The sequence below is a fragment of the Panulirus ornatus genome, chromosome 11, assembly GCF_036320965.1.
Source record: "Panulirus ornatus isolate Po-2019 chromosome 11, ASM3632096v1, whole genome shotgun sequence".
In the NCBI taxonomy this organism is placed as follows: Eukaryota; Metazoa; Arthropoda; class Malacostraca; order Decapoda; family Palinuridae; genus Panulirus; species Panulirus ornatus.
The window spans coordinates 36,061,959-36,081,659 of record NC_092234.1 but is presented as its reverse complement, the minus strand read 5'-3'; the positions used below and the strand labels follow the sequence as shown (position 1 = coordinate 36,081,659).

The window sequence follows — 19,701 nt, the reverse complement described above, 5'->3', positions numbered from 1 at the left end:
TGACAGCAAGAAAGTGGATCTGAGCAAATGAGGCCATTTTTCACCTGTTCCTGCATAACCTCACAATACATTTAACTCACAAAAATTATGAAAAAAATGTATATAACTATTATCATAATCATTATACAACTCCTAAAACTCTTCTCCTTTTCAACCACAAATGATGATACATCCTTGCCAAGAGTAACTTCTCACTCAAATTGTAACCACTTGCAAGCAGAGTCCAGTAATATACATGAAGTACTGCCAAAGTATCATAGTGGTTTATGAATTTTTTAAGCTAAGTGATTAAACTCTAAATTCAGACAATATACATGAATCTGAAAACCTGTATGACAACAAATAAAATTTAAGAGATGGGTCCCATCTAAAGAATTACAGTTAGGTAATTACAAACATACTGTACAGTATACCACTGACAATCTAAAGCAACCCCACACAACCTTTAAACATATGAGAATAGTTCATACCTTGGTTCAAAGCTGACAGTTGATAGGGAAAACTGGTTGTCTTGAGTGGTTTCTTTCTGTGCTGAGCCAGGAGCTCCAGCTGCTCGTGAGCTCAGTGTGGCTATCGTGCTCTGAAGCCGACTCCATAAACAACTGCGGATAACTGTTACCACACCCCCAGCAATACCACTTATCCGTCTGTCAAGAGAAGAAATCAATTACTAAATATTTTTTCTCAGTTATCATATGAATATATCCTACAGTGTACACAATAACCCTCTTTATCAATTCAGGTAAAATACTTGGTTGATGTGACATATACCGCAAAAACATATAACACTAATAATAAAACTGGTTTTTCTTTGTCTTCCTGAATACCAAGAGAATCTTTCCTTTGAACCCATAACACTTAAGTTTAGAATATTGATAGAGAACAGTCTTATTTGGATATATGGCAACTGAATATTGATAGAGAACAGTCTTATTTGGATATATGGCAACTGAAGTTTATAAATTGTAAAGCAAGAAAAATAAATTGATAAACTTATCTCAAAAGCTTTTTTAAATAAGTTTTCTCCAGTAATCAGAAATCTAATAACTACAAAAACAGTATCTTATTCAAATCTTTTTGCCCAGTATAGTTATTTCTGAATGAAAACACTTTTGTGGTTGGCAGATGAAGCACAAATGAAGTACCTTCATTTTGCTACGCCACATCCCAGAAGGGTTTATTATTCAAAACTGAATGTCTGTGTCTGGTTATAAGACACAGTTAATGCTGCTTATAATTGTAAGGTAATATTTCTATCATCTTCTTTTATTATGCTTTGTCGCTGTCTACTGTGTTAGTGAGGTGGCACAAGGAAACAGATGAAAGAATGGCCCAACCCACCAACATACACATGTATATACATACACGTCCACACATGCACATATACATATCTATACATTTCAACATATACATATATATACATACACAGACATATACATATATACACATATACATAATTCATACTTGCTGCCTTCATTCATTCCTGTCGCCACCCAGCCACACATGAAATGACATCCCCTCCTCCCGCATGCGCTCAAGGTAGTGTTGGGAAAAGACAACAAAGGCCACAATCGTTCACACTCAGTCTCTAGCTGTCATGTATAATGCACCAAAACCACAGCTCCCTTTCCACATCCAGGCCCCACAAAACTTTCCATGGTTTACCCTAAACACTTCACATGACCTGGTTCGATCCATTGACAGCACATTGACCCTGGTATACCACATCGTTCCAATTCACTCTATTCCTTGCATGCCTTTCACCCTCCTACATGTTCAGGCCTCGATCACTCAAAATCTTTTTCACTCCATCTCTCCACCTCCAATTTGGCCTCCCACTTCTCCTCATTCCCTCCACCCTGACACATATGTCCTCTTTGTCAATCTTTCCTCACTCATTCTCTCCATGTGACCAAACCATTTCAAAACACCTTCTTCTGCTCTCTCAACCAAACTCTTTTTATTACTGCACATCTCTCTTACCCTTTCATTACTTAATCAAACCACCTCACACCACATATTGTCCTCAAACATCTTATTTCCAACACATCCACCCTTCTCCACACAACCCTATCTATTACCCATGCCTCGCAGCCATAAACATTGCTGGAACCACTATTCCTTCAAACATACCCATTTCTGTTTTCAGAGATAACTTTCTCACCTTCCACACATTTTTCAATGCCCCCAGAACCTTCACACCTTCCCCCATCCTGTGACTCACTTCCACTTCCATGGTTCCATCCACTGCCAAATCCACTCCCAGATATCTAAAACACTTCACTTCCTCCAGTTTTTCTCCACTCAAACACACTTCTCAATTGACCTGTCCCTCAACCCTACTGTACCTAATAACCTTGCTCTTATTCACATTTACCCTTGGCTTTCTTCTTTCACACACTTTATCAAACTCAGTCACCAGCCTCTGCAGTTTCTCACCCAAATCAGCCACCAGCACTGTATCATCAGCGAACAACTGACTCACTTCTCAAGCCCTCTCATCCAAAACAGACTGCATACTTGCCCCTCTTTCCAAAACTCTTGCATTTGATTCCCCAACAACCCCATCCATAAACAGATAAAACAACCATGGAGACATCACGCACCCCTGCCGCAAACCGACATTCACTGGCAACCAATCACTTTCCTCTCCTCCCACTCGGACACATGCCTTACATCCTTCAGAAAAAATTTCACTGCTTCTGGCAACTTGCTTCCCACACCATATACTCTTAATACCTTCCACAGAGCATCTCTATCAACTCTTATCATATTCCCTCTCCAGATCCAAAAATACTACATACAAATCCATTTGTTTTTCTAAGTATTTCTCACATACATTCTTCAAAGCAAACACCTGATCCACACATCCTCTACCACTTCTGAAACCACACTGCTTTTCCCCAATCTGATGCTCTGTGCATGCCTTCATTCTCTCAATCAATACCCTCCCATAAAATTTCCCAGGAATACTCAACAAACTTATACCTCTGTAATTTGAAAACTCATCTTTATCCCCTTCGCCTTTGTACAATGGCACTATGCATGCATTCAGCCACTCCTCAGGCACTTCACAATGAGTCATACATACACTGAATATCCTCACCAACCAGTCAACAAAACAGTCACCCCCTTTTTTAACAAATTACACTGCAATACCATGCGAACCCACTGCCTTGCCAGCTTTCATCTTCCGCAAAGCTTTCACTACATCCTCTCTGTTTACCAAACCATTCTCCCTGACCCTCTCACTTCCCACACCACCTCGACCAAAACACCCTATATCTGCCACTCTTATCATCTAACACATTCAACAAACCTTCAAAATGTCCACTCCATTCCTCTCATCACCACTACTTCTTATTACCTCCCCATTAGCCCCCTTCACCAATGTTCCCATTTGTTCTCTTGTCTTATGCACTTTATTTACCTCCTTCCAAAACATCTTTTTATTCTCCCTAAAATTCAATGATACTCTTTCACCCTAACTCTCACTTGCCCTCTCTTTCACCTCTAGCACCTTTCTCTTGACCTCCTGCCTCTTCCTTTTATACATCTCTCAGTCATTTTCACTATTTCCCTGCAAAAATTGTCCAAATGCCTCTCTTTCACTAATAATCTTACTTCTTCATCCCACCACTCACAACCCTTTCTAATCTGCCCAACCCCCACGCTTCTCATGCCACAAGCATCTTTTGCGCAAGCCATCACTGCTTCCCTAAATACATCCCATTCCTCCCTCACTCCCCTTATGTCCTTTGTCCTCACCTTTTTCCATTCTGCACTCAGTCTCTCTCGGTACTTCCTCACACAAGTCTCCTTCCCAAGCTCACTTAATCTTACCATTCTCTTCACCCCGACATTTTCTCTTCTTTCTGAAAACCTCTACAAATCTTCACCTTCACCTCCACAAGATAATGATCAGACATTATCTTGGTTTAAAAAGAGAGATATATATATAAGTATACATATGTAAGTAGGAGAGATGGCCAGAGAGTGTTATTGGATTACATGTTAATTGATAGGCACCTGAAAGAAGAGACTTTTGGATGTTAATGTGCTGAGAGGTGCAACTAGAGGGACGTCTGACAATTATCTTGTACGATAATATCAGTCTATATAAACAATGAAGGCTACTCATTAAATCTATGATTCATGCTATAGAGTCTTAGCTACCAAAGAAACAATAAGCACAGCATGTAGTACTGTTTGAAGCACCTGCTTTGTAGGTACAAGCCTATACACAAAAAGGGCACATACTAAGGACAAATGGAACTTGTAACTTGTAAACTGGACAAATGAACTTGTAACTTGTAAACAAGACTAAAAATTCCGAAATATTTTAAGTTTTAGGGTAACAGAGTAGCAAATCTACCACAGAGACGAGCATCCCCGTCCATTTTGCAAACCTGCAGAGTTGGTGCTAGGAACCCCAGTTTTGTGAATATTCTCCACAAAAGGGGTTTGTGGCCACAAACAAAAGCAGTGGCGTCCAACGAATTTTGACAAGATATGCAGGTCCATGTGAGAAAGGAAGAAATGAGAAAAAAAAAGGTTGGAAGTTATACATACTCTTAGATGGGGAAAATTAGACATGTTAGGTTTGTGTGAAGACTTGTAGTGAGACTTGAATGGGATGGAGTGGATGTAGAATCACATCTGAAAGATGATGCATATGGTTATGCAAGTGGTGGTTTGAATGATGTTTGACTATAAGTGTGTTAGCACAAAATTATTAGCAGTAAAATTCAAGTAGGAGAGGTTATGAATGTCTCTGATGGCTGCGCATGTGCCATGTAGTTACAGAGAAGGTGAAGGATATGGGTGCATGCTGGAAAACACCTGAAAGAGCAATAAAGAATACAGACCTATAGAAGATCATTCTATGATTGGTGATTTGAATTGGCAGGCTGGGGAGAGAAAGGTGGAGGGAGGGCATGCAGGTACAGGGTTATATATATGACTGTGGTAAAAGAATACATGGACTGTGTACATCATCAGGTATGAGATTAATAATATCTTCCATATGTGTCTGCCACTTCCCGCATGAGCTTGGTAGCACCAGGAACAGATAGAGTAAGGCCTCACATCCATTCCCTACCTAACATGTGTATTGCACCAAAACCATAGCCTCCTATCCACAACCAAGCCCTACAGGCCTTTCCATGGTTTCCCTTAACTGCTTCATATGCCTTGGTTCAGTCTACTCAAAGCACTCAGCACACTGTACACAAAATTACTCCAATTCACTCTGTCCCATGCACGCCTTTCACCCTCTAGCATGTTCAAGCCTCGAGCATTCAAAATATTTTTCACTCCATCCTTCAATCTCCAATTTAGTCTCCTTATCCATGTCAGTAAAGCCTCTAACTTTTACAAATACATACTTTAGAATTAATCACTCTATTCCTTGCATGCCTTTCACTTTCCTGCATGTTCAGGCCCCAATCACTCAAAATCTTTTTCACTCCATCTTTCCATCTCCAATTTGGTTTCCCACTTCTCCTTGTTCCCTCCACCTCTGACACATATATCCTCTTGGTCAATCTTTCCTCACTCATTCTCTCCATGTGACCAAACCATTTCAAAACACCCTCTTCTGCTCTCTCAACCACACTCTTTTTATTACCACACATCTCTCTTATCCTATTATTACTTACTCGATCAAACCACATTTTGTCCTCAAACATCTTATTTCCAACACATCCACCCTCCTCTGCACAACTCTATAACCCACACCTCCAACCATATAACATTGTTGGAACCACTATTCTTTCAAACATACCCATTTTTGCTTTCCAAGATAATGTTCTTGACTTCCAAACATTCTTCAACACTCCCAGAACTTTCACCACCCTCCCCCACCCTATGATTCACATCCACTTCCATGGTTCCATCCGCTGCCAAATCCACTCCCAGATATCTAAAACACTTCACTTCCCCTAGTTTTTCTCCATTCAAACTTACCTCCCAACTTACTTGTCCCTCAACTCTACTGTACCTAATAACCTTGCTCTTATTCACATTTACTCTCAGCTTTCTTCTTTCACACACTTTACCAAATTCAGTCACCAGCTTCTGCAGTTTCTCACCCGAATCAGCCACCAGTGCTGTATCATCAGCGAACAACAACTGACTCACTTCCTAAGCTCTCTCATCCACAACAGACTGCTTACTTGCCCATCTTTCCAAAACTCCTGCATTCACCTCCCTAACAACCCCATCCATAAACAAATTAAACAACCATGGAAACATCACACACCCCTGCCGCAAACCAACATTCACTGAGAACCAATCACTTTCCTCTCTTCCTACACATACACATGCCTAATATCCTTGATAAAAACTTTTCACTGCTTCTAACAACTTGCCTCCCACACCATATATTCTTAATACCTTTCACAAAGCATCTCTATCAACTCTATCATATGCCTTCTCCAGATCCATAAATGCTACATACAAATCCATTTGCTTTTCTAAGTATTTCTCACATACATTCTTCAAAGCAAACACCTGATCCACACATCCTTTACCACTTCTGAAACCACACTGCTCTTCCCCTATCTGATGCTCTGTACATGCCTTCACCCTCTCAATCAATACCCTCCATATAATTTCCCAGGAATACTCAACAAACTTATACCTCTGTAATTTGAGCACTCACTTTTATTCCCTTTGCCTTTGTACAATGTCACTATGCAAGCATTCCACCAATCCTCAGGCACCACATCATGAGTCATACATACATTAAATAACCTTACTAACCAATCAACAATACAGTCACCCCCTTTTTAATAAATTCCACTGCAATATCATCCAAACCCACTGCCTTGCTGGCTTTCATCTTCTGCAAAGCTTTTATTACCTCTTCTCTGTTTACCAAATCATTTTCCCTAACCCTCTCACTTTGCACACCACTTCAACCAAAACACCCTATATCTGCCACTCTATTATCAAACACATTCAACAAACCTTCAAAATACTCACTCCATCTTCTCACATCACCACTACTTGTTATCACCTCCCCATTAGCCCCCTTCACTGAAGTTCCCATTTGTTCCCTTGTCTTACGTACTTTATTTACCTCCTTCCAAAACATCTTTTTATTCTCCCTAAAATCTAATGATACTCTCTCACCCCAACTCTCATTTGCCCTCTTTTTCACCTCTTTCACCTTTCTCTTGACCTCCTGCCTCTTTCTTCTATACATCTCCCAGTCATTTGCATTATTTCCCTGCAAAAATCGTCCCAATGCCTCTCTCTTCTCTTTCACTGATAATCTTACCTCTTCATCCCATCACTCACTACCCTTTCTAATCTGCCCACTTCCCATGCTTCTCATGCCACAAGCATCTTTTGTGCAAGCCATCACTGCTTTCCTAAATACATCCCATTCCTCCCCCACTCCCCATACCTCCTTTGTTCTCACCTTTTTCCATTCTGTACTCAGTCTCTCCTGGTATTTCCTCACACAAGTCTCCTTCCCAAACTCACTTACTCTCACCACTCTCTTCACCCCAACATTCTCTCCCGTTTTCTGAAAACCTCTACAAATCTTCACCTTCCCCTCTACAAGATAATGATCAGACATCCCTCCAGTTGCATCTCTCAGCACATTAACATCCAAAAGTCTCTCTTTCGTGGGCCTATCAATTAACACGTAATCCAATAACACTCTCTAGCAATCTCTCCTACTTACATACATATACTTATGTATATCTCTCTTTTTAAACCAGGTATTCCCAATCACCAGTCCTTTTTCAGCACATAAATCTACAAGCTCTTCACCATTTCCATTTACAACACTGAACACCCCATGTACACCAATTATTCCCTCAACTGCCACATTACTCACCTTTGCATTCAAATCACAGATCACTATAGCCTGGTCTCGTGCATCAAAACTACTAACACACTCACTCAGCTGCTCCCAAAACACTTGCCTCTCATGATCTTTCTTCTCATTCCCAGGTGCATATGCATCAATAATCACCCATCTCTCTCCATCAACTTTCAGTTTTACCCATATCAATCTAGAGTTTACTTTCTTACACTCTATCACATACTCCCACCACTCCTGTTTCAGGAGTAGTGCTACTCCTTCCCTTGCTCTTGTCCTCTCACTAACCCCTGACTTTACTCCCAAGACATTCCCAAACCACTCTTCCCCTTTACCCTTGAGTTTCATTTCACTCAGAGCCAAGACATCCAGGTTCCTTTCCTCAAACATACTACCTATCTCTCCTTTTTTCTCATCTTGGTTACATCCATACAAATCTAGACACCCCAATCTGAGCCTTTGAGGAGGATGAGCACTCCCGGCATGACTCCTTCTTCTGTTTCCCCTTTTAGAAAGTTAAAATACAAGGAGGGGAGGGTTTCCAGCCCCCTGCTCCTGTCTCCTTTAGTTGCCTTCTACGGCATGTGAGGAATGCGTGGGAAGTATTCTTTCTCCCCTATCCCTAGGGATAATAAATCTAAAAGAAAAAGAGACAGGAAAGACTAGGTGGACAAAAGTATGACTGACTTGTTACTGGTAATAAGAATCAAGAAGTAGAAACAATGTGTGGTATAGAAAAGAGTTGAATAGAAGTTTGTTAGGTCATATGTAAGGTAGTAAAGAAGAAGGAAAAGTTCTGGTTTTTAAACAGAAACAGATCAAATGAGCAATAACAAGTGCAAGTTCAGAGGCACAATTTTTCAGTTCACGGCAATAGATGCCATCAGTGCCATAAGCCTTGCTTGTATCCAGAAAGAGAAGTGCTTTTCAGACAGTTCAAAAAGAGAATATGGAGAGGGGCATATGATTAGTAAGAGGAGCATCAGGGGGTGAAGAAATGTTAGAGCCATCCAAGGGAGAGTTGGAGGAGAAAGAGGAACCAAAGACAGTTGCTTTGTTTTAGGGAAAGACAGCTAAAGTAACATCAGAATGGAAAAGTGAAGGAAAGGTGGAGCAAGAGCGATTGTTAGCAATGTCCTTAGCTAAAGACCAGAAAGACCTATCAGTGGATGACAAGAAGAGGTCATCACATTTTCTCTGAATAAGAAATGCTTGGCCTCACAGATAACATAATTGCAATGATCATGGGCAATGATAAATGCTATGGGATTCAGAAGAAGGATAATCTTCCAAAGCCTAATATGCCTGACCCCATGCCTGAATGGCCTCAGAAAAGGAATGGTTTAGTCATGGACAGAAAGAATAGATCTTCTTAAAGGACAAGGGGAAAAATGCTTCCATTCCCACAACAATAACCTCTGCTATGCATCTGGCACAGACAGAAGCATCACCGCATAAAAGACAGTAATTTTTCCATGTAAAGTCAGAAATATTTTCATGAGTTATTCCAGTTATGTTTGTAGAGGTGACAATATTTTCACTTAAAAGGGGCTGCTGTGGGGCGAGATGCTATCAAAGCACTTACATTTATGAGAATGTGGTCAGATAAACCAAACGGAGGCAAGAATGTGAAGTTACAACACAAAGGAGAGGTGAAAAACAGATCTAGAATATTAGATCATAGTGGTCAGGAATGTGGGTGGAGTGGGAGATAATTTGCTCTAAATAACTGAGAATGGAGTGCACAAGGGCCTCAATCCCCAACCTTCGTATGGGAGGAATTCAACTACTCCATATAGTGAACGTTGAAATCCTCTTAGAGGATCTCAGCTGGTGAGAGGATGCTACAGTCTCATTGCAGGAGTTTAGATAATGGAAGAAAGAAAAAAAATTGTAGAATTAGGAGAGAAGTATGCAAAACAAAGAAAAAGCATGGTAGTTGAGAGACAGACCTTGAGCCACATAACATCAAAGTTTGGCAACTCAAGGTCTTCAAGGTGTGTTGATGTTGGAATAAGCACAAACACCACTTTTGAACTGGAATCGTGGGTGGAGACTATAATTGCATATAAAAAGAGGGCTAGTGAGAACATCATTAGACAACTGTGTGTCAGAGAGAAGCAAGGTAATAGGAAAGGTACAAGACAGAAGAGATGTTACTAGAGAAACTATGAATGTAAGTATAGTGAAAAGAAAAAGAGGCAGGTCTATGAGAGATTAAAGGTCATGGGAGGGGCCAGTACTTCCACTGTCTAATCACTTCCTTTCAATGGCAGAAGATTCAGGCAGGAGCCCAGAGATTCTTAGTACCTCATGATGCTGGAGACTAGGGGCCATAGGTTTAGTGGACTCTGTCATGATCATCTTAAAAAAATAACAGTGTACACAGGAGATGGCAAGAGAACTTATGCAAAGAAAACATGTGAGGTATGAGTGGGTGTATGATGTTTATAAGGAGATGATGGGACTAGCCCGGTAATCTCATTTTGACGAGACAGAAAGTGAGACCAGCAATCCTAATATAGAGGGTAGTGTAGTCATAAGTGTATAATTTAAATTTGCAGAGGTTGTAGGATGGGCCATTACTATATTACCTGAGTCCTCCCTCTCACTAGCATCTGAGTCACTAAATATGTTACTCAAACACAAAAATCCACAAAAAAGTGCGCAAAAATTTATCTTCATTTCTCTTTATTCATGATGGATGATGAGTACTCATTTATTTACATTTTCTAATTTCAAAATATTTGTCTAAATATACACAGTTAAAGTATTTCAATGATAGCCATTGGTGTGGAGGAAATGGTGGCCAAGAGGGTGACATGGTAGCATTCAACACCCTTCCAAATTGACACATCACTGATACTACCAGAATAAACTATTCATCTTTATTCACACTGAGTTATGAGTAACCAATGGTGAGTAAGTAAACATTGTCTGAGGGCCAGTTGGTAAGAGGGAGACATTCAATAAACTACAGAAACACAGAAGATGAAGACAGAAATAAAACAAATAAATAAAAGTGCCTAACAAGAAAGATGATTTTTCTTTCTTTCTTTCTTTCAAACTATTCGCCATTTCCCACATTAGCGAGGTAGCGTTAAGAACAGAGGACTGGGCCTTGAGGGAATACCCTCACCTGGCCCAATTCTCTGTTCCTTCTTTTGGAAAATTAAAAAAAAAAACGAGAGGGGAGGATTTCCAGCCCCCCGCTCCCTCCCCTTTTAGTCGCCTTCTACGACACGCAGGGAATACGTGGGAAGTATTCTTTCTCCCTTATCCCCAGGGATAAAGAAAGATGATACAAGTACTTAATGTAGTCAAGTGAACCTGCATGAAACAAGCACAAAAACCTTTAGAAAAAGCCTGGCTAGGGAAAGTTCCAGATGAATCCAGAATTGACATAGAAATATGCATGATAGCAGAGAACTAGAGTATTGTCAGTCAAGTAAAATATAGTATGTATTATATGCTAGCCCAGCGCAATGGCAAAGTCTTAATGAACATAATTATAGATACTTCCTCTCTTTTAAGTTCACACCCTTACAAACACACACAGCAAGTGTTTTGAATGCACTGTCCCTGAGGCTAGTTTGAATAAAGATAAAAACAATAGGGTATCAGTTTAGAGATAACTGGATTATACGATCATAGAGTTGATGGATTAAAATGCAGGATATTATACAAAGTGTCAAGCAATGGAAAAGCTCTACAGAAACTATGTGAAATCAAACTATATAATACTCACGGTACAAGGGAGTGGCTTGGATATGTCAGCTCCCCAATCTGAAGATGTTCCAGAGAAGTAAGATGGATACGAGTGTATTCAATATGACGGAGAGCAATGAAATCATACTTGACCACTAGTAGAGACAGATCACATAGAATAACCACTCGCTCCTTCTCAATGTCCCAGTGATTGATCCTGAAAGTTACATCAAGCAGCTGAGTGTTACTTAAATTTCCAGCACACTGCAAATAATAGCAATAATATCCTGTTTCTTACACTTTTATTACTAAATTCTGCATAATTTTTAGAAATTAGATATCATAATATATGTCAAATCATATATTACTGTTGTTTGTGAAAGTCTCTCTATCTAAACAAATTATCTAGCATCAAAATTTTAATCAGTGTTTTACATGAACAGTTTAAAATAAGACATCTTTTCTCTCCACTGCAAATGAAAAATACCACCTTCTTCAAACCATTTTTTAACAAAATCTACTTATTTTCTTATAAGAAATATTCAAAATGTTGGTCTTTGGTAAGGGTGTGTAATGTCACTATGATTGATTAATTTGTTTACGCGTGGTGCAATGAGGGAGGTAGATCCAAGAGTCTGGCAGAAAACAGTGAGTATGCAGTCTGAAGAGGATGAGAGGTACTAGGATATGAGTCAGATGTTATTTGCAGATGATACAGCATGGCGACAGATTTGAGTACGAAACTGCAAAAGCTGGTGACAGAGTTTGGAAGGGTGTGTGTGAAAGGAAAAAGTTGAGAGTAAATGTGAATAAAATCAAAGGTTATTAGGTCTAGTAGAATTGAGGGACAGATTAGTTGGGGTGTGAGTTTGAATGGAGGAAAATTGGTGGAAGTGAGGTGTTTTAGATATGTGGGAGGGGAATGGCAGCAAATGGAACCATGGAAGCAGAAGCAAATCATAGGGTGGATGAGGGGGCAAAAATTCTGTAACACTGAAGAATGTGTGAAAAGAGAAATCATTATCTGGGAGGGCAAAAATAGGTATGTTTGAAGGTATAGACAGTGGTCCCAAAATTATCATATGGATGTGAGGCATGTGTTATAGATAAGACTACACAAACGAGGGTGGGTGCATTGGAAATCAAATATTTGAAGACAGTATGTGGTGTGAGGCGGTTTCATTGTGTAAGCAATGAAAATGTAAGAAAGACATGTGGTAATAAAGAGGTTGTGCTGAAATTTGGAGGAAGTGAAGTGTTCTTGACACCTGGGAGTGGACAGGGGAGCAAATGGAACCATGGAAGCAGGAGCAAGTCATAAGATGAGTGAGGCAATGGAGGTTGGTCAAAATATGTTGTGAAATGTGGATATATCAAACAATGTTCTAAATCAAAATGAGTGTATGTATGTATGCATACACCTGCATCCTTACCCAGAAGTCCCTTCTATCTTTATAGGTCTCTTGCAGCATTCAGGAAGCTAAACATGTCCAACAGTCAGGACCACAGGTCAAAGTGCTGTTATGTTATGTGTGCTTTTGTGTGCATAGAGTGCAGGGCAACTAAGTAGTAAGTGCTTGGCGTTTTCCATATGGTAGTTGCATCATGGACATTAAGGGTCTTGGGATATGCTGAAATGGTGTTTATAGTGTTGTAATGATGGGCAAAGGCCAGAGCAGTGTGACTCATTTCTGTTAATGAAGTTCAGTTTCTGATGGGTGTGTCTGATGTGTTGGAGTCAGGGGTGAGTTGCAAGGTTAGTTATCTCATGCTTATCGGAATATTTTTAAAAAAATATGTCTGTGCTTCATCACTGTTACATTTCTTTGGGGTAAGGAGATCTGTGAGAAAAGGCTATCGAAATGTGAAACAGGGGCAAACTTTTAATTTCTACTTGGGGTAGATGTTTAGTCAGAGAGGGCTTTAGGTAGGAGAGGTCTAGTGCTGTTGTATGGAACTAAATGCTGAGCATGCTGTGGTAGGACTGCAATGGGAGGTTCTTTTCTTTTATTGTGCTGGTGCTGACTATTTGTGGTTGGAAGGCAGCCAGTGACCCCTCTGGATGCATATTTTTGTGTGATTTGCAGCGTTGCTATATTTACTTTTGAGAGAATGGAGGACCAGGCAGGTGAGGCATAAATGAAAATGGAGCAGGTGAACTGTTTGTTATTTTTCTTGTCCGAATCTGGTGTGAGTTAATGTTTTGAGGGCATTCAGTTTGTGTGTTGCTTCAGTGTTGATGTTACTGATGTGGTGAGAATCATATGTGTCTTATGTGGTGCCTAGAATGGTTGGTGTTTTTCTTAGTGGGAGCAGCTGTCCTTTCAAGGTGACTGGAGGGTGTGAGATGGATTTATGTCAGTCTGAGGTTCCAAAGAGTGACTGAAGACTTTTGTGGAGATGATTATTCTTTGTAAACGATTGTTCACTCTGTGTAATATAGAAGCTCACATAAGATGTTGCTACTGTGGTCTCAGGGTGTTGCGATGTGATAGTGAGGTCATCTGCATATGAAACACTTTATCACAATCTTTATAGCAAATCTTTTATCTGGTTTCATGCTATGACCTCTGATTATTCTTTCCCTGAATCTTTCAAATAACTGCTCATCGCCTACGTCATCAAACTGGTTTATAACTTCATGTTGAAGTTTGTCTGAGGTAACAGAAAATCATGCAGACTAGTAGAGACTGAATAGAGGTGGAGAAAGAATGGCTCCTTAGACATACATGAGTCCATGGAATAGATGATAATGATTTAGCTTTGGGTGATAAGGATTTGAAACCCAGTCCTGGAATGTGGCTGGCCGAAATGCTAACCAGTGGACCATGAGGAGAGAAAAGCTTTCCATCTCAGACGAACCAATAGTCTATAAGATTTCCTATCAACCCCTAACCACTTGTTGGTCTGAGATGAAAAGCTTTTGTCATCTTATCATCCAATGGTTAGCATACCTGTCTGCCACGTAGTAAGACAGGATTTTCAATCCTTGGCACTCAGAGGTCTATCATTACCATCTATTCTATATGTCCAGTAAATGATAAAGACAAACTTTATTGTAGTAATGGAGGACTGATTTAATGCAAGCTACAGCTCGTATGAACACAAGCTTTCCCTAGTCCTTGAGTTCAAAGTGTATGTAATGATCATGGTGAAGTACCTAAGGATTAGCGGAATGCATGCATAGTGCCAATGTACAAAGGCAAAGGGGATAAAGTTGAGTGTTCAAATTACAGAGAATAAGTTTGCTACGTATTCCTGGGAAATTATATGGGAGGGTAGTAACTGAGAGAGTAAAGGCATGTACACAGCATCAGATTGGGGAAGATCAGTGTGGTTTCAGAAGTGGCAGAGATGTGTGGATCAGGTGTTTGCTTTGAGGAATGTATATAATTCCTGGGAAATTATATGGGAGGCTATTGATTGAGAGGGTAAAGGCATGTACAGAGCATCAGACTGGGGAAGGAAGAGTAGTGTGGTTTCAGAAGTGGTAGAGGATGTGTAGATCAGGTGTTTGCTTTGAAGAAGAATGTATGTGGATTTGAATGTAGCATTTATGGATCTGGAGAGGGCATTTGATAGGGTGGATAGAGATGCTTTTCGTAGGTTTTAAGAGTATATGGTGTGGGAGGTAAGTTGCTAGAAGCAGCGAAAAGTTTCTATCAAGGATGTAAGGCACGTGTACAAGTACAAAGAGATGAAAGTGATTGGTTCCAAGTAAATGTCAGTTTATGGAAGGGATGCATGTCTCCATGATTGTCTAATTTGTTTATGGATGGGGTAGTTAGGGAGGTAAATGCAAGAGTTTTGGAGGGAAGGGCAAGTATGCTGTCTGTTGTGGATGAGAGGGTGTGGGAAGTGACTCAGTTGTTGTTCGCTGATAATACAGCACTGGTGGCTGATTCAGGTGAGAAACTGCAGAAGTTGGTGACTGAGATTGAAAAAGTATATGAAAGAAGAAAGTTGAGACTAAATGTAAATAAGAACAAGGTTCTTTCCATGGTTTACCTCAGATGCTTCACATGCCCTGGTTCAATCCATTGACAGCACATCGACCCCGGTATACCACATCTTCCCAATTCACTCTATTCCTTGCACACCTTTCACCCTCCTGCATGTTCAGGCCCCAATCACTCAAAATCTTTTTCACTGCATCTTTCCACCTCCACTTTGGTCTCCCACTTCTCCACGTTCGCTCTACCTCTGACACATATATCCTCTTTGACAATCTTTCCTCACTCATTCTCTCCATGTGACCAAACCATTTCAATACACCCTCTTCTGCTCTATCACCAACACTCTTTTTATTACCACACATCTCTCTTACACTTTCATTACTTACTCGATCAAACCACCTTACACCACATATTGTCCTCAAACATCTCATTTCCAGCACATCCATCCTCTTCTGCACAGCCCTATCTATAGCCTATGCCTCGCATCCAAATAACATTGTTAGAACCACTATTCTTCAAACATACCCATTTTTGCTTCCCAAGATAATGTTCTCGCCTTCCACACATTCTTCAACGCTCCCAAAACTTTCGCCCCCTCCCCCACCCTATGACTCACTTCCGCTTCCATGCTTCCATCATCTGCCAAATCCACTCCCAGATACCTAAAACACTTCACTTCCTCCAGTTTTTCTCCATTCAAACTTACCTCCCAATTGACTTGTCCCTCAACCCTACTGTACCTAATAACCTTGCTCTTATTCACATTTACTCTCAGCTTTCTTCTTTCACACACTTTACCAAATTCAGTCACCAGCTTTTGCAGTTTCTCACCCGAATCAGCCACCAGCGCTGTATCATCAGCAAACAACAACTGACTAACTTCCCAAGCCCTCCCATCCACAACAGACTGCATACTTGCCCCTCTCTCCAAAACTCTTGCATTCACCTCCCTAACAACCCCATCCATAAACAAATTGAACAGCCATGGAGACATCACGCACCCCTGCCACAAACCGACATTCACTGAGAACCAATCACTTTCCTCTCTTCCTACTCATACAAATGCCTAACATCCTCGAAAAAACTTTTCACTGCTTCTGGCAACTAGCATCCCACACCATAAACTCTTAATACCTTCCAGAGAGCATCTCTATCAACTCTATCATATGCCTTCTCCAGAGCCATAAATGCTACGTACAAATCCATCTGTTTTTCTAAGTATTTCTCACATACATTCTTCAAAGCAAACACCTGATCCACAAATCCTCTACCACTTCTGAAACCACACTGCTCTTCCCCAATCTGATGCTCTGTACATGCCTTCACCCTCTCAATCAAAATCCTCCCATATAATTTCCCAGGAATACTCAAAAACTTATACCTCTGTAATTTGAACACTCACCTTTATCGCCTTTGCTTCTGTACATTCCGCCAATTCTCAGGCACTTCACCATGAGCCATATATACATTGAATATCCTCACCAACCAGTCAACAACACATTCACACCCTTTTTTTGATAAATTCCACTGCAGTACCATCCAAACCTGCCGCCTTGCCGGCTTTCACCTTCTGCAAAGCTTTATTACCTCTTCTCTCTTTGCCAAATCATTCTCCCTGACCCTCTCACTTCGCACACCACCTCGACCAAAACACCTATATCTGCCACTCTATCACTGAACACATTCAACAAACCTTCAAAATACTCACTCCATCTCCTTCTCACATCACCACTGCTTGTTATCACCTCCCCATTAGCCCCCTTTTGTTCTCTTGTCTTACGCACTTTACTTACCTCCCATCAAAACATCTTTTTATTCTCCCTAAAATTTAATGATACCCTTTCACCCCAACTCTCATTTGCCCTCTTTTTCACCTCTTGCATCTTTCTCTTGACCTCCCGCCTCTTTCTTTTATACATCTCCCACTCATTTGCACAATTTCCCTGCAAAAATCGACCAAATGCTTCTCTCTCTTCTCTTTCACTAATAATCTTACTTCTTCATCCCACCACTTACTACCCTTTCTAATCTGCCCACCTCCCACACTTCTCATGCCACAAGCATCTTTTGCGCAAGCCATCACTGCTTCCCTAAATACATCCCATTCCTCTCCCACTCCCTTAACATCCTTTGCTTTCACTATTTTCCATTCTGCACTCAGTCTCTCTCGATACTTCCTCACACATGTCTCCTTCCCAAGCTCACTTACTCTCACCACTCTCTTCACCCCAACATTCTCTCTTCTTTTCTGAAAACCTCTACAAATCTTCACCTTCACCTCCACAAGATAAAGACTGGACATCCCTCCAGTTGCACCTCTCAGCACATTAACATCCAAAAAAACTCTCTTTCATGCCCCTGTCAATTAAGACATAATCCAATAATGCTCTCTGGCCATCTCTCCTATTTACATGCATATACTTAAGTATATCTCTTTTTAAACCAGATATTCCCAATCACCAGTCCTTTTTCAGCACACAAATCTACAAGCTTTTCACCATCTCCATTTACAACACTAAACACCACATGTACACCAATTATTCCCTCAACTGCCACATTACTCACCTTTGCATGCACATCACCCATCACTATAACCCAGTCTCGTGCATCAAAACTGCTAACACACTCACTCAGCTGCTCCCAAAACACTTGCCTCTCATGATCTTTCTTCTCATGCCCAGGTGCAGAGGCAACAACAGTCACCCATCTCTCTCCATCCACTTTCAGTTTTACCAATATGAATCTAGTAGAGTTTACTTTCTTACACTCTATCACATACTCCCACAACTCCTGTTTCAGGAGTAGTGCTACTCCTTCCTTTGCTCTTGTCCTCTCACCAACCCCTGCATTTACTCTCAAAACATTCCCAAACCACTCTTCCCCTTTACCCTTGAGCATTGTTTCACTTAGAGCCAAGACATCCAGGTTCCTTTCCTCAAACATACTATCTATCTCTCCTTTTTTCTCATTTTGGTTATGTCCACACACATTTAGACACCCCAATCTGAGCCTTCGAGGAGGATGAGCACTCTTCGTGTGACTCCTTCTTCTGTTTCCCCTTTTAGAAAGTTAAAATACAAGGAGGGGAGGGTTTCTAGCCCCCCTGCTTCCATCCCCTTTGAATATTCGCCTTCTATGATACGTGGGAATGTGTGGGAAGTATTCTTTCTCCCCTATCCCCAGGGATATATATATTCACGTATTTATATATTTATCTATTCAATCATTTATTCATTATACTTTGTCGCTGTCTCCCGCAATAGCAAGGGAGCGCAAGAAAACAGACGAAAGAATGGCCCAACCCATCCACATACACATATATATACATAAACGCCCACACACACACCTATACATACCTATACATTTCAACATATACATACATATACATACATAAACATATGCATATATATACATGCACATATTCATACATGCTGCCTTCATCCATTCCAGCCACCACCCCGCCACACATGAAATGACACCCCCCTCCCCCACGTGTGCATGAGGTAATGCTAAGAAAGGACAACAAAGGCCACGTTCGTCCACACTTAGACTCTGGCTGTCATGTGTAGTGCACCGAAACCACAGTTCCCTTTCCACAGCTAGGCCCCACAGAACTTTCCATGGTTTATCCCAGATGCTTCACATGCCCTGGTTCAATCCATTGACAGCACGTCAACCCCAGTATACCACATCGTTCCAATTCACTCTATTCCTTGCACGCCTTTCACCCTCCTGTATGCTCAGGCCCCGATCACTCAAAATCTTTTTCTCTCCATCCTTCCACCTCCAATTTGGTCTCCCACCTCTCTTCGTTCCCTCTACCCCTGACACATATATCCTCTTTGTCAATCTTTCCTCACTCATTCTCTCCATGTGACCAAACCATTTCAAAACACCCTCTTCTGCTCTCTCAAGCACACTCTTTTTATTATCACACATTTCTCTTACCCTTTCATTGCTTACTCGATCAAACCACCTCACACCACATATTGTCCTCAAACATCTCATTTCCAACACATAGACCCTCCTCCACACAACCCTATCTATCTCCCATGCCTCACAACCATATAACATTGTGGGAACCACTATTCCTTCAAACAAACCCATTTTGCTTTCCTAGATAACATTCTCCCTTTCCACACATTCTTGAACACTTCCAGAACCTTTGCCCCCTTCCCCACCCTGTGACTCACTTCC

The 19,701-nt window shown here is 40.8% G+C and overlaps 1 protein-coding gene across 3 annotated transcripts in view; it reads right to left on the bottom strand.

Moving 5' to 3' along the window:
• Window positions 1-19,701, bottom strand: part of LOC139751403 (tumor protein p63-regulated gene 1-like protein) — a 67,836-nt gene that overhangs the window by 29,518 nt on the left and 18,617 nt on the right. For all 3 annotated transcript variants that reach the window (XM_071666790.1, XM_071666788.1, XM_071666789.1), the window contains exons 4-5: window positions 11,589-11,765; window positions 471-647 (exon numbers count right to left, since the gene is read on the bottom strand). In XM_071666790.1, the coding sequence (XP_071522891.1) occupies window positions 471-647; window positions 11,589-11,765 (354 nt within the window). The remainder of the gene's footprint in view (window positions 1-470; window positions 648-11,588; window positions 11,766-19,701) is intronic.